The sequence below is a fragment of the Suricata suricatta genome, chromosome 12, assembly GCF_006229205.1.
Source record: "Suricata suricatta isolate VVHF042 chromosome 12, meerkat_22Aug2017_6uvM2_HiC, whole genome shotgun sequence".
Lineage (NCBI taxonomy): Eukaryota > Metazoa > Chordata > Mammalia > Carnivora > Herpestidae > Suricata > Suricata suricatta.
Genome location: NC_043711.1, coordinates 104,487,059 through 104,502,108, shown reverse-complemented (window position 1 = coordinate 104,502,108; position 15,050 = coordinate 104,487,059). Strand labels below are relative to the sequence as shown.

The 15,050-nt window shown below is 60.5% G+C and overlaps 1 protein-coding gene across 1 annotated transcript in view; it reads right to left on the bottom strand.

Moving 5' to 3' along the window:
- Positions 1-15,050, bottom strand: part of CDH4 (cadherin 4) — a 430,578-nt gene that overhangs the window by 102,130 nt on the left and 313,398 nt on the right. Inside the window, exon 2 of the mRNA XM_029917315.1 lies at positions 10,173-10,399. Coding sequence (XP_029773175.1) covers positions 10,173-10,346 — 174 coding nt within the window. The 5' untranslated portion in view covers positions 10,347-10,399. The remainder of the gene's footprint in view (positions 1-10,172; positions 10,400-15,050) is intronic.

Below are 15,050 nucleotides of genomic sequence, written 5' to 3'. Positions count from 1 at the left end.
CCGAGATCCGGAACCGGGAACTTCTCCAGGGTGTGGCCATCCCTGCGGGGCCGCATCTCTGCCCCACCCCGTCGGTGCCGGAAACGCCCCCACCCCTGCCAACTCCGAACGCCCTGGTGGAGAACTTGCTCCGGAGAATCGCGACAATTATGTTTGGTTACAAACATCTTACATGGAAATACTCTTCAGTTTAAAGGAAAAAATACAATTGCAGCAAAAAAAAAAATTTAAGTTAGTAAGTTAACCCACACGGTGTTACTTTTTCTGGGAGTTGTTAGCGGTGGGCTGAATGGGATTTTGCACATTGCTGTCAATTTTTGAGAAAAATGGTCGGTTTCGTCAGCGTGGAGGATTCTGGAAGGCTTCGGTGAGGACGTGGGCGGGGTCTGGCGGAGGCCTCAGCTCAACACATGTCCGGGTAGTTCCCTCCGGAAAGGCGCGCCGGGCCCCTGGGCCCCCAGTCTGTTCCCAGCATCTGCTGCGCAGGGCGGCCCAGGGCACCGGCTCCGGGCCCGCGTCAGGGTCACGGCGTCCCCGGGCGTGCTCGGGGCGCTCCTGGCGGCGGGGAGGCCCGTGACTGCCGTGCTGTGGTTTCCACAATCCTCGTCAGGAACAAGGCCGGTGTGGAACCAAATACCAAGTGGGAGCCGCGGCCTTGGGCGGAACCAGAACCTGTGCTGGTCCGGAAACTGGTTCGATTTTCACCTGGACCAGCCATCGACTGGCGGTGTGGACGCCTCACACCCCCACTTCCGAACGGGGGTCTCCATAAGGCCCCCAACACCCATGCACACACGTTCACAGCTGACACACGCAGCACGCACGCTCACACACAACGCGCTGACACACAATGTTCACACACATTCACACATGCTCACATGCACACTCACATGCCCACACGCTTACATCATCACACATGCTCACACACACACTCACAGATGCACACACACGCTCACACATGCTCACACACATGCTCACACACGCTCACACGGACACACACTGGCCCCCTCAGAGCCACAGGCCCTGGGGCACGGGTGAGCAGTGCACACACCTGCATACGAGTGTCGGCAGGGCTCACACTCCCAAGTGTGCACGCCGTCTCAGCCCACCTGACCCCGGGAGGGCGCGCACAGGGAAGCTGGCCCGAGCGCTGGCCACCCCGCAGCCCAGGCCGGGTTGTGCAGAGATAGGGATTCACCAGAGGACAGAGGAGGCCTCCTTGGGGGGTGCTGGCTTCTGGTATTTAGGGCTCGGCTCAGATGTCACCTTCCTGAGCCCTGGACACAGCGGCAGCCCCTGCCCGCTGCTCAGGGCCCCCCCATTCCCAGTGGTGGCCCCGCATCACAGAGCAGAGCCTGCCGCAGGGCAGTGTCTGGCGGGGACGTGGAAGCACCCTTCCCCCAGGGGACCAGGGGAGTGACCTGGGACCTTTCTGACTCCCTCCCCGGAAGCCTCCCTGCCTGGCAGCGGCCCTCTGTCTGGTGCCCACGGTGCTGTGCAGTCACCAACAAGCCACCGGCACTTCCCCCGCTCGTTCCCCCCCCCCCCCCCCCCCCCCCCCCCCCCCCCCCCCCCCCCCCCCCCCCCCCCCCCGGTCTCGCTGACCCGGTGCCCGGGGTGTGTCCCCGCTGGGTCCGGCCGGGCAGCATCACGGGGCTTCTCGCTGGCTTTGCAGATGCCCCGTCAGCAGCCCCCTCTGCGGAAGGAAGGGTTCACCCAGGCGCCTGTTCAGGGCCATCTGCAGCCTGACACCACTCCGTGCTCCCCTTCCCTGCTCACTGTGGGCCGGAGGGGCAGGGTCAGGGACATGTCACGCTCGCCCTGAGGGCCATTCCCCGAGACGGCGGACAGACAAGGAAGCTGAGACGCACCGTCCACCAATGGGAACATTCGCTGTGCCTTCACACTAGCCAGCAGTTAAAACGCCGTGAGTTTGGGGAGTTTTGCTCCCCCCTTGAGAGGCGCCGGTGTGGGTGCGGACGGGCTGCGGCCGTGAGCTTGGGCTCGGAAAGGGGACGGCCCGACACGCAGAGACACGCTCGAACCCACGAGCCCGCTTCTCTGGGGCCATCGGCACCAGCCTGGAGCAGTGGCGGTGGCAGTGGGGCTGGACCCGAGGACAACCACGGGCTCTGTCTGCACCTCACCGACGACCTCGGCTCGCGTCAAAGGGGCTGCTGCGTCAGCTGCACTGAGGCATCTTCTGGAAGGTACTCTCTGACGAGACTCCATTCTGTGCTTTAAGGCGACATCTCGCATGGAAAGCCCCATGTGGCCCCTTCGGTTGAAGCCCCCGAATCTGTGGCCTCAGGGTTCAGGCGGGGGCATGGCAGCCCTCTGGCGCTCACCTGGGGGCTTTCCTGACCCGGCCGGCTGGCCCGGAGGGGCCTCAGGGGACAGGGGGCGGCAGGAGCTGGCTCTCCACCAGGCCCCCTCCATTCCACTGTCCCGTCACCAACCTGGGGCCCCTGGTGATGCCACACTCAGGACGCAGGGGCAACGGCCTGTGTGGGGAGGGGGGCAGACCATGAGTTGGAGGGGTGACGGACCGCAGAGCGGGAGGCTGATGGACTGTGGGGCCTGAAGCATCCGCGTCGTGGCCACACTTGCCCTCACTGCACTGGGGACCCGAGCAGCTGTACGAAGGGGACCTGGGGGCGTCTGGAGCCCCCGAGGCTACATGGGGTCTGTCTGCCCTCTGTTGGTGGCAGGTGAGGCCACACCCCTGCCGAGAGAGTGTCCTGGAGCTGCTGAGTCACGGCCTGGGCGTGACAGCAGACATTTATTTCCCGGTTCCGGAGGCTGTGGTCCGAGGTCCGAGTGTGGGCAGGGGTCCTCTCCTCCGCTGGGCCGAGGGGGAGGGTCTGCCCCAGGCCCCCCTCCTGGAGTCGGGAGCTTGGCCGGTAATCCCTGGCCCTCCCTGGCTCACAGAGCACCCTTGCTCTCTGTCCTGCCCGGGTGCGTCATGGGGACGCGGGTCACGGGGACGGGTCCCTTGAAGGACCCTCCCTGACTGAGTCTGTCTGCAGAAGCCTGCTCACAAACGCAGTCTCACTCCCAGCGACGGAAGGTCGGGACCCCAACGTACACTCTTCAGGGGACACGTTCGGCCACGCCAGGGCGGATGCGGGAAGAGCGTGCCAGCCCCTGGGCCCGGCTGGGCGTGGGCGCCGCGGGGCTGAGCGGCGCGCTCATAAACGCTGACACGCGCATTCGGAGCCAGGATTAGTTTCATAAACAACAGTTTCTTTTCTGCAAACTGTACCCCCAGGTCCCATATTGCCGCCGCCGAGCGCGACTGCGGCCCCTCAGCCGACAGCCGTGCGCACTGCTTCGTCTTCAGTATTTACTGTGCGGCCAGAATCTTGCTGTGATTCCTCGGGGGCGATTCAGCACTCCGGCGGGAAATATGTGACCTCATTTGCATTTTCTAATTGAATCGCTATCAGCTTTCCTGCAAGACTGCACAAAATAAGTTATTCCAGATCCCGGCACTAGCACTGCTGGCGTCGCCCGTAAAAAGGCGCCTTCGAATCGTTGCTAGGAGAGGAGAGGGGAGGGCGGTCGGAGAGTTGCCAGATTTGTTGGATCCTGTCACTGTCCACGGGGTCCAGCCCCCCGAGTCATTGGAACACTGGGCACGGAGGCGGAGCTTGGAGACACCCGGCTGCGAGAAAAACAGATTCACAGAACCGGGAAATTCGGGGGTCCCCACCAGCTGGTCCCTGAGGGCTGTGCTTCAGAGCCTGTGCAAGAGCTTCCCAGGACTTCCCATCCTGCAGACTGCTCCCTGGAAAAGGGCGCTTTGTGTCTCTGGAACCTTCTGCCAGCTGCACCCCTGTCCCCGTGTCCCTGTCTGAACTGCCCACTGTTCCCAAACCCGGGCAGGAAGCCCTCAGCACGCACTGAAAACACTCCTGCTGCTTGGTTGAGCAACCGAGTTCGGCTCAGGTCATGGTCTCACGGTCAGTGGGTTCGAGCCCTGTGTCGGGCCCTGTGCTGACAGCTCAGATCCTGGAGCCTGCTTCCATTTCTGTGTCTCCCTCTCTCGCTGCCCCTCCCCTGCTTGTGCTCTGTCTCTGCTCTCTCTCTCTCTCTCAAAAATAAACATTGAAAAATTAAAAAAAAATTCCACCTAGAAGTGGTTTTGGGCTGTGGTGTTGGGTAAGGGGCCAGTTCACCTTTTTTCCTGAAGGACACTGGGACTGGAAAGATGGTCTGTCCCCTACTACCCGAGGCAGACCTCGGCAACTTTTCTGCTCAGCGGTCAGATAGTTACGTGTTTTAGACACTGCAGGCCAAGAGGTGAAATCGAAGCTATTAATACAGATACTTACACAACGATTTAAAAATACGGAAACCATTCTTAGCCTGCCGGTCAGCTCTGGCCGCGGGCTGCGGTTCGCTGACCTTGGCCACAGAGCGCCTCTCATACAAAAACCGAGCGTCTGCACCGTGTGCATGTGACAGGTTCATCAGATGGGGCACGTCAAGTGACAGAGTTCTGTTGCACGGAAGAGACACCTACGTGAGGATGAATTTTAAAAAACACGAACTCTTTGTTCTGCTCCATTTGTGCATTGGATCATCTTTGCTCCCAAATCACCCCTTTTAACCGCTGTAGTTTAGTGGTTCTCCAGAGGGGGCGATTTTGTCCCCAGGAATGACTTGTAGAGACGCGAGGAGGGAGGATGGCGGGGCCCCCGCTGGCGCGAGCGGCGGGGGCTGGGGAGCTGGCTGACCTCACAGGGCGACCCCACCACGGAAGGTGGTCCGGCCCCAGCCCCAGCGCCCAGGTCAAGACCCGCTCTGGCTTGCCGGCGCCTCCCCCCACCAGCCCTGCGTCTTTGCGTTGCTCTGGGCTGTTCCTGGCCCTTTGCGGTTCAACAAAAGAATATTTAAAGTCAACAGCCCCCCCCCCCCCCCCCGCCCCGGGCAGCGGGGCCACGGTGTGGTAGCTGGTGGCCGAAGAAAATCCTCCTTGTTTGCATCCGTGCCCGGGCCTGTGCCGAGCGGCAGCCGCCTCTCCGTGGGACAGAGAAAACAAACAAAAAACACACAAAACAAAAACGTAAGTCATCTTTTAACCCCTATTACAAGCGAACAAGGCAAGTTCGCGGGGAGCTCCGTGGGGGTCGTGCTGGGTCTGTAAGAACATCCGGGGGGACACGGAGTCAGCACAGCAGCGACCCTTCTGAGCAGGAGCAGACTCGGTTTCCCCGGTTTCCAAGCTCTGCTCTGACTGCTCCCAGTCACGTGAAGGGTCTCGCACCTGCTCTGTTAGACTTATCCCTGGGTCTAGGATCATTTTAAACCCTGCTGTACTTGGCATCTGGGTCAAACTTCATTTTCTGGCTATTCCTTCCGGGTGCAGAGAGGGGCCATTGCTTTTACACCCAGCAGCCTTGCTACGCACATTCATTAAGTCCAAGACGTTCTCTACAGATTATTTCAGATTTTCTCCATTCACAATCACGGAAGCGACACACACCGCCGGTTCTGTTTATTCCTTTTCTCGCCTGACCTCGTTGGCTTGACGCTCGGGCACGTGACCCCAGAGAGCCCTCGTCCCGTTTCTGACGGCCAGGAGGGCTTCGAGCCTTCCCAGGGCAGAGCGGACGTGTGCTGCATGCCCTTGACCCGGTCAGTGCCCTTGACGCCCTCTCCTGATTTGCTGAATTTTCCACCTGAAAGGAAGTTAAATTTAACATCTGATATCCTGATGGCCACGTGATGTCCATCCTTTCTTCTGTGTTGAATCACACGTAGTAATTGTCCAGTGTTGACACAATCCTTTGCTGTTGGACCTGAGCAGTGTGGCTATGTTTATCTTTGCAAGCACGGGTGCACTTGGGTTTGTTAACATTTCTCTCTGGTGTTTTCTCTTTTCTTTTAAAAAATATATTTTTTTGTTTATTTATTTTTGAGACAGAGAGAGACAGAGCACAAGTAGGGGAGGGGCAGAGAGAGAGGGAGACACAGAATTGGAAGCAGCTCCAGGCTCTGAGCTGTCAGCACAGAGCCCAACATGGGGCTCGAACCCACGAACTGTGAGATCATGACTTGAGCTGAAGTCGGACGCTCAACTGACTGAGCCACCCAAGCGCCCCTCTCTGGTGTGTTTTCATCTTTTCTTTTTTTTAAGAAAAAATTAAAAAAAATTTTAATGTTTATTTATTTTTGAGAAAGAGAGAGACACAACAGGAGCAGGGGAGAGGGAGACACAGAACCTGAAACAGGCTCCAGGCTCTGCGCTGTCACCATCCAGCCCAGCTCGGGGCTCGAACTTGGGAACTGTGAGATCATGTCCTGAGTCGAAGCTGGACACTTAACTGACTGAGTCACCCAGGTTCCCCTCCTTTTTCTCTTTTAAAGTTTATTTATTTATTTTGAGGGAGAGAGAGAGCAAGGGAGGGGCAGAGGGAGAGAGGGAGAGAGAGAGAATCCCAAGCAGGCTCTGTGATTTTGGTGCAGAGCCTGATGTGGGGCTTGATCTCACGAACGCTGAGATCATGACCTGAGCTGAAATCAAGAGTCAGACGCTTAAGCAACCGAGCCACCCAGACACCCCAAGAAAGACCATGTTTTTTGAAAATTCACATTGATAACAGAGGCAAAGGACAAATTATATTTTTAAGGCATTTAAGAAACTATTGCCTCACTTTGTGGACTACAAGAGGTAAAAGCATATGAGCAGGAAACACCCAGGACGCGGAGGAGTTTAGCTGCCCCTTTGGACAGGCTGGTCTTTGAGTTATCGGGCTACAGCCTAATGCCTTCATCCACAGTCGCATTGGAATCCCATGAAAATCCCAAGGGGAAGTAACTGTCACTCTGACAGTGTCCCTTCCTCCAAGGACAAGGTCAGACTCTGAGGACCCCAGGTAACTCACATGAAGACTCACTTTATGACCTGAAAGACCCTATGCCTTGGTGAGTGCGCCATGTGCCCACCATTGTGGCCTTGGGGATTTTCCAGAATCTTCTAACAGGGACCTTTGTCTTATGAGAGTAGTGCATTCACCTCCCGGGGCAGCGCGAGCACCTCCCAGCCCACGCGCCTTCTCTCCAGGTTACCCGTCCTGCACTTGACCCTACACAGCGTCACACCCTCGCTGCCCACGGCTGTTCCCACCTGCGTAATCCTTTCATGGCTTTTCATTCGGGCTCTCATCCTGTTTCAACCTGAAGAACACAGCTTCCTGAATGGCAGTTTTACTGGGTCACAGACTGGTCTCTGTCACCACCCGCCACCTTTTGGGCCCCACCGTCCCTGTGAGAAGCCGGCTCCGGGTCACCACGACACCCTCCATGGAGCTCAGTCTCCTGCCTGCTGTCAGATCTATGCGGCTTTGGTTTTCAGACAGTTTACCCTAAAATACCTGTTGGGGACTGAAGGTGGGTGTTCCCCAAATTCATGCGCCGAAACCTGCCCCTCAGGTGTGATGGTGTCAGGCGATGGGGTGGGGGGGGCTGTGATTAGGACCGGAGGAGGAGATCATGAGGTGGAGCCCCCCCGGGATGGGATCAGTGCCCTAGTGACTTTCTAAAGGTCACCAGCAAGCGTGCTTCTCTCCCCGATTGCTGCCAGGTGACTTTACAAGGCGTCCAGAATGGGCCTCCTGGGAACCCGAGCGTGCGGCCACTCTGACCGCAGACCTCCGGCCTCCAGGACTGTGAGGAATACATCCCCATTGTTCACAAGCCCCGTCCACACTCTCCCTTTACAGCGGCCTGAGTGGACCAGGACCAGGCGGAAGGGGTTTTCTTTGTATTCTTATCCCGAGTGGAGACTGCGGGTGTCGACTTGATGCCTGCACGTCTGCTGTCAGTTTTTGGAATATCCTCTGCCATCGTCTTTTCAGATATTACTCCTGCCCCATTTTATCCCTCCTGCACATTCCAAACACGCACACATCCGAACTCCTTGCTACTTCTCCTGTGCCCAATACTCTTCCTTCTGTGTCTGTCTTCTGTTTACCTTCTGCGGCTTTAGCCTGAATGTTTCTTCTGATATCTTCTGCTTCACTAAACCTCTCTTCAACTGTGTCTAATCTGCAGAAAGATCTACCCACTGAGCTCTTTCTTTCGTTTGTTTCATTTTTCAGTCCTAAACTGCTCAGTTCTTTTTTATTCTTCTCATTCTGTCAAAATCTTGTCTTTACTTGTGCTTATACTGGCTGTCTGATAAGTGTCACCTGGGGCCACTCTGTCACCTGTAGCCACTATGAATCATTACTGTCTTCTGTTTCTGACTTCTGTGTACCTTGTCCCATTCCCACTGGGTGCTAGACGCTGTGTAGGAGAGGACGGGGGTGATTTGAGGCTTCCTAGATCCTCTCCACCGAAGATTTACATCTGCTTCTGGCAGGTGCTTAGGGACATCAGCCTAGGAAGTTCTCGCTCCTTTCTGGAACATCAGCCTCCCATGCAGACAAGGGGTGTCGCCGCACGGATTAGCGCCCCCATCTGTAAAGTGGGGACACTGACAGCACCCACTTGCAGATGTTTTGAGGGTCAGAGGAGTGGCCACCTCTTAGGGCAGGGCCTAGGTGGGGTCCTGAAAGGTTAGGACAAGGAACTCTCCATGTGAATGTAAGAGGCAGTGGGGCGCCATCCAGAAGGGCTGGCTGGGTGAGCCGTAGGGACTCTGCCCGCCACGTGCCACACCCCGCAGCGGGACCCCCAGGATAGTCCGAGCCTAGGACGCAGACTCCCTGCCCCCCGCCCCCCCGGGGGGGTCTTGTTGGGCCAGCCTGCTGTGTGGGGGCCGGGGAGGCGCAGGTACCTGCGACTAATTGCAATCACCTTCCAAGAGGATCTGAAATTAATTGCATCAGAAATCACTTCATTAACATGTCTAACAAAAGGTGTCATTATGTTTCCAATTAGCACCTTTCATCTGCGGCCTTCCACAGGCCCTGGGGAGCTCTACCCTCCGCTCACGGGGCTCCCAGCTTCCACACTGCAATCAGGGACCCGAGCCGTGAGCCTGCGGCTGGTGCCTGGAGGGAGGGAAGGGGGAATGGGCTCCCACGCCCACCCGGGGCCGCCTTGCTCACTGCCTTCTCACTGCACGGGGCTCCTCAGCTCTCGGGAAAGGACGGAAAAACTCGTCCGTCTGCCTTGAGGTCAGTAGCATCCACACGGTGAGGCTCCCGATTTCCCAGGGTGCCAGTGTTGGACACGTTCCCACGCCTGGCTCAGTTTACCAGCGAGGGCACCTGACATCCGTCCCCGGGGGTCAGCTCATCAGCCGGAGGAGAAAGCTACCCACCCGCATCACCACTTTCTCTCTCTCTCTCTTTTAACTATTTATTTTGAAAGACACACAGAGAGATGGCAAGCAGGGGAGGGGCAGAGAGCGAGGGAGAGAGAGAATCCCAAGCAGGCTCCGTGCTGACAGCGCAGAGCCCGATGCGGGGCTTGAACCCACGAACCGGGAGATCCGGACCTGAGCCGAGAGACCAAGAGTCGGACGTTTAACCGACTGACCACCCAAGTGCCCCGCCGCTTTCTCTTTTTAAATGTCAATCACCTCCACTCTGTTTAAAAAACCAGATGAAACCAAACACAGGTCCCGGGTTTCCTGAAGTTGGTTCCTTGGAACACCTGTCCTGCAGGGTGTTCCATGAGGCGGGTTCCCGGATCAGCTGGTTCGGGAACCCTGCAGACTGCCTGCCCTGAGGCTCTGGGTGAATCGGACCAACTTGGTTTAAGCCTCTGCTTCCCAGGGCCTTTCCCCGAGGGCCTGCCGGGGACGCAGCTGAAAGCGTGTCCTCCTTTGTTAACATGCCGCACACGTTACATCAGGAAAATGCGACGCCCCTGGGCCCCCTGTTAGCGGCAAGGGTCTCGGTCCACTTTCTCCCTCCGCTGGTTGACACCCAGGTGTCAGGGACCTGCCCCGGAGGCCAACCGGGCTGGACTGTCCGAGAACATGGCAGCCCCGGGCCCGAGGCAGGAGAATTTGGGGTGCCCAGAGAGAAACGGAAATGCAGAATCTCGGCTTTAAAGAGCGTTCGGGGCTGTTAGGAGGGTGCCTGCCCGCGAGGCCGACGTCCCCCAAGGGTCCTCCTGGGCCCGCACGGCCCGCTGACGTGCCCCATCCCCGGGGACTGACCTCGAGGAGGAAGGCCCCTCGCCGTGGCCCGTGTGGGCTCACGTCTTACCTTGTGTGCGGAGCGCGCCGGCGAGGGCCGGGCCACCAGCAGCCGCACCACGGCGTCCCAGCGCTGGGCGGTCCGGCCGTCCCTTGCGGTCACGGTGAACGCCACCTGCTCCGAGGGGATGCGCAGCTCCCGGGTGGCAAAGACCGTCCCGTCCGCCCTCACTTTGAAGTCCATGCTGTTGGTCTCATACTGGGTCCCCTTGGTCCCCAGACAGCTGCTGAAGGAGACTGCAAGGGAAAGGAAGCAAGGTCAGGGCCAGCCCGGCGGGCAGGGGGCGTCCTGGGCGCGTGTGGCCGCATCTCGGCAGCGGTTCCGGGGCTCCTGATGTGCAACAGGGTCGGGGAGGGGCTAACAACTGAACTGATTTCCGGGCCTTCAGGGAATGCGCTTTACCCCTGCCCCTCGGGGAAGGAGGAAACTTCTAGAAGAGCAGAGGATGCATTTTTCTTCCATGGAATCTGTGGCCCGCGGCTCCCCACCTCTGCGCACCACCCCCCTCCACCTCTGCAGCCACCTCCCCTCTCCACCTCTGCTCACACCTCCCCGTCACTGTGTCTGGACCCGTCCCGAGTCTGCTCTGCCCCCACACACTCTGTTGCTCGCCCCCACTCACTGCCTGCAAACCGTGTGCCCCCAGCGTGCTCCGGAGCCTTGAGCTGTCTGTTTCCCACCCCAGGAACGCGGAGTTTGGGGAAAGGGCGGGGGGAGGCGGGGTTCTGGGTGGGGCTCCCGTGCGCTGTGATTCCCCAGGACCCGCCCGGCCCGTGGACGCTCTCTCCGGGCCAGCGACGGCCTTCGGGTGACCGGGGCACCGGGCGGCCACGGCAGCCGCGTACTGACGCTGCAGCTTTGCTTCCCGGACACAAATTAGACCCCGAGGTGCCCGCCCCTCCTAGCGACTTTCTGACTCCGCGGCGGGAAGAGACCTCTCGGGGGCCTGCGATCGCGGGGCCCGCGTCAGTGCGTTTTTCACACGACGGCTTCTGCAGCCGCCGCCAACGCCACGGTAAATTATGAGGCGCCAGCAGCCGGTGTCACGTTCTGCTGATAAAAACGACGGATAAAGTTACCTAGTATTTATAAAAACGTGGGCATCTCAGCAATTACCGGGGGGCGACTGCTTTTTTAAGCAATTTCACTGTCACTGCGAACGTGATTTAATTACTGTTTAGTCCAGGAACCAAAAAAAGCATTTCACGGTTACATCTGATAAAGTGTTTCTGCCCTGTGGTCACCTTTTATTGTTGCTTTGCCTGGAAGAATAAAGACCACGCTCCCCCGCTCCACACGCCTCCCCGGGGCCAGCTCCTCCCCCGCGCGGGCTCCGGTGGCCGCGTTTTCAGACAGGCCGAAGCCCGCGTTTGCGCCCGAGAAGGCGGGAGGCCGTGCGCGGCTCTGGGGGCACCGACGGCGAGGGCGGGCAGGTCTCCGTGGAATATGCGGGCGGGGGGATGACTGCAGGTCGTTTCAGATGACGAGCAAACCCAGACGCTTTCACGGCACCGTCCGCCCCGACGGCAGACAAATTAAAATCAGCAACAAACTGAGCAGGATCCATCATTCCTGACACCCATTCCGTCGTCACCAGCAGAGACAAAAACGACAGCCCTGCGAATGTTGGGGAATTAGCACAACATACATAAATAAGCCCCTTTGTTCTCTGAAGGCGGGTTTCTAACAACACTGACAGTCGGCCGTCTTCAAGACGGACCGGCGACGGCGCTGCAGAGCGTGGGTGACGTCGGGGGAGCGGCGGGGTGGCCCCAACAGGAGACTCGGAGCGCTGTCGCCGGGGCCCTTGGGGTGACGCCTGTCCCCAGGGACGGGGACCCTCAAGGACACCACAGGTGGCCCCAGGCAAAGCCCTGAGACCTGCAGTTTGCGAGCAGAGGGCTGCCCCACACGGGTGTTTGCGAGAGCCTCGTGGGTGTGAAAGCGGACGTGTTTCCAGTGTGACGGGCCCCGGCCAGCCCCGAGAGAGCCGTGCTGTGGGTCCTGGGGGCCCTCTGGGGCCCACGGAGAAGCCTGGCTGTAGCCATTTGTCTCCTGGCTGGCCCTCTGGGAGGGGCCGCCTCCACGAACACGGTGCTTACATGGGAAGGAGCGCAGACGGGGGCTGAGCCCCATGGCCTGGACAGCGGCGTGCGGGGCCTGGACCCCCGGACAGCGGCGTGCGGGGCCTGGAGACGCAGGGGCTTCTGTCTGCTGACATCAAGGCTCTGGAGACTAGACCTCTCTGTGACCCAGTCCCCTCTCCTGTCCACTCTCAGGGCCAGGGGCTGCCTGGTGCCCCATGCCCACGAGTCCTGCGCGGTCCAGGCCAGCACGGGGTCTGAGAACGGCCTCCGCCCTGGCTGGGTCTCCAGGCTGGCTCCAGACGAGCACCCAGGATGCAGGCCTCTGGCAGGCCCCTCCCACACCCCCGGGATGAGGCTGCACCCCGGGGTCGGCCAGGCCTGCCCACTGCCCCTTGCAGGGCGCCACCCCGTCTGCCTGGTATTCCCTTTCTGCTTCTCACCCGCATCCCCCTGGATGGCCGAGCATGTGAGGGCTGGGCCACCGTCCTGGCTCCCCCCCCCCCCCGTGTCCCCGGGGCACTAGCTGCTGTGACAGGGGGTGAGACCTCCTCGCAACACCCCCTGCGAGGGTCAGCCCAGAAACATTAAAGTCCCCAAGAGTCTGTACCAAACGTCTCCCTCGATGTTGATAAAACCGACAAGCACAGAGAAACTCCTGCTCGGAGTAAATTCTGGCGCCGCGGCTGCCTGCGGCAGGCCAGGGCTCTCCGGGAGGGGCCCCCTTTGCCAGGCGCAGGGCCGTCTGCTGGGCACGGCCGCTCCCGCTCCAGAGGAAGGCACAACTGGCCGGCGGCATTGTCCCCATTCTGCAGATGGGGACACTGAGGCCCAGAGATGCTTTGCACCTTCTTGACGCTGCAGGCTCCCCGCCTCCGCCCCAGGCTGCCAGGGAGCCCCTCCTACGGCCGGCTCTGTGTGGTCTCGGTCTACAGCGGGTGGTGGCACCTGCTCCTGGAGACTGCGCCCCCCCCCCATCCCAGGGAGCCTGAGCTCTACAGGTGGGAAGGGGGTCTACACCCTGTGGGGACGGGTGGCCCAGCACCAGCTTCGAGGGGAGAGTCGCCCCTGGGGCAAGGGCGTACCCCCAGCCCCCGGGACCCTGCAGCTGCGTCCCGCTGCCCGGCGACAGGACCCTCCTCCTCCCGCCGGCCTGCTGCACGCTGCTCTCTGGAGCTTGCTAATTACTTCCGTTAGTTTTCAACAAACCTGATAAGAGACAGGGGTCCTGAGAGACAGGAAAAGCGATCATCTAAGTACAGACTCGGCCTCGGCCCCGCCTGCTCGCCCGGGGCGCAGCCAGCATGCGGGGGTCGCCTGCAGGCCGAGGATCCGCCCGGAGAGCATCCGGCCGACCCTGTGCCGCAAACACCGGAGACGCCAATGCCACGCGTGCCCTGGGGAGGCCGTGCCACGCCCACACCCACGTCCACGCCTGTCCAGGCTGGGGCCTGGACCCAGGTCTCTGCTGCACAAGCAGTGGCCTCTCTGAGCACTTGGCTGTGTCCCTGCTGTGGCCGCGACGGGCCTCACCAGGCTCAGGACAGATGGGAAACGCCTTCGAGGAGGAGCCAGGCCCAGGAGCAAGGGCTGTCAGCCAAGGCCCCGCAGGGACACTCATCGCCCACACCCTGTGGCCTCCGGTGCGTGGCACTGGGGGCTGCCTGGGTAAAACCAGGCGGAGGCTCGCAGTGGGTGACTGGAAAATGACACCTTGGCTGGCTGTGCGGCCACGACGGGGGGCCCCCAGAGTGGGGCAGGGAGCCCAGCAGGATGGGTGGGCCAGCACTCGGGACTCCGACACCACGGGGTCTGGTCCACACCTGGGGCCCCGGGAAGCATGGTGGTGGAGGCGAGCCTGACCCAGACTTGGCGGACTCGGAACGGTTCCCCTAAGATTTGAGGGATGAGGGCTCCTGCGAGGCTTGGGCCGGCCACACGGACAGTGTGTGCAGAGGTCCTGTGGCAGAGGCTTTGTGGGGTCCCGAGAGGCAGTGTGGCCGCAGCAGGGTTGACGCAGGCGACCAGAAGGAAAACCAGCAGGCAGAGACCGGCACGGGCTGCGGGGTGCTTGGAAGCGCGCCCAGAGCGCCTTGGAGTCTGCTGACCTGGGACCCCCACCCTCCGTGATCCACCAGGATCAGAGGACCTCTGCCCCGGGAGGGACGGGTCCGCCTGCCACCCGGCGGCCTCTGGAACTGAGGCCGTGCCCCCAGTGGACCGGACGCGCCTTTTGGGGGCCAGTGTTAAGAGAGGGTCATAGTGATTTCTGGCCATGGAAACAGCCCCGTGAACTGAGTTAGGAGTCCACCGCTGTGACTTTGTGACTTCAGAAGGGTGGCTCACGGGACCCAGAGCAGAAGGCCCCAGCACCCGCCGCAGGCTCGTCTGCTTGGGGACACGAGCGGGGACACTGCGCAGGGAGGTGCCGCAGGGGGTGGGGGAGGAGGTCGTGGGGCCTTAGCACCTCCCCCACCCCGTCCTGGGGCCCCCGAGGGGGCCTCTCAAGGGGCATCCATCCCGCTTGGCTACAGTCCCTGAATACCCTGCTGACCACGGGGCTGCCTGGGGGACCCTCACCACTGGCCTCGGCCACGGGAGGGCTGCCCGCAGAGCCAGAAGGGAGAGGCGGTGGCTGGGGTGGAGGGGCGGGTAGGACGGGAGTGGCCGCTAATGGGCACGGGGTCCCCTCCGGGACGATGTAGAGGTGACGGCCACGCATCATGGGACCATACTGAGCGCCGCTGAACTGTTCACTTTGAAATGGTGAGATTTATGGCGGATGAGTTCTGTGTCAATGGAG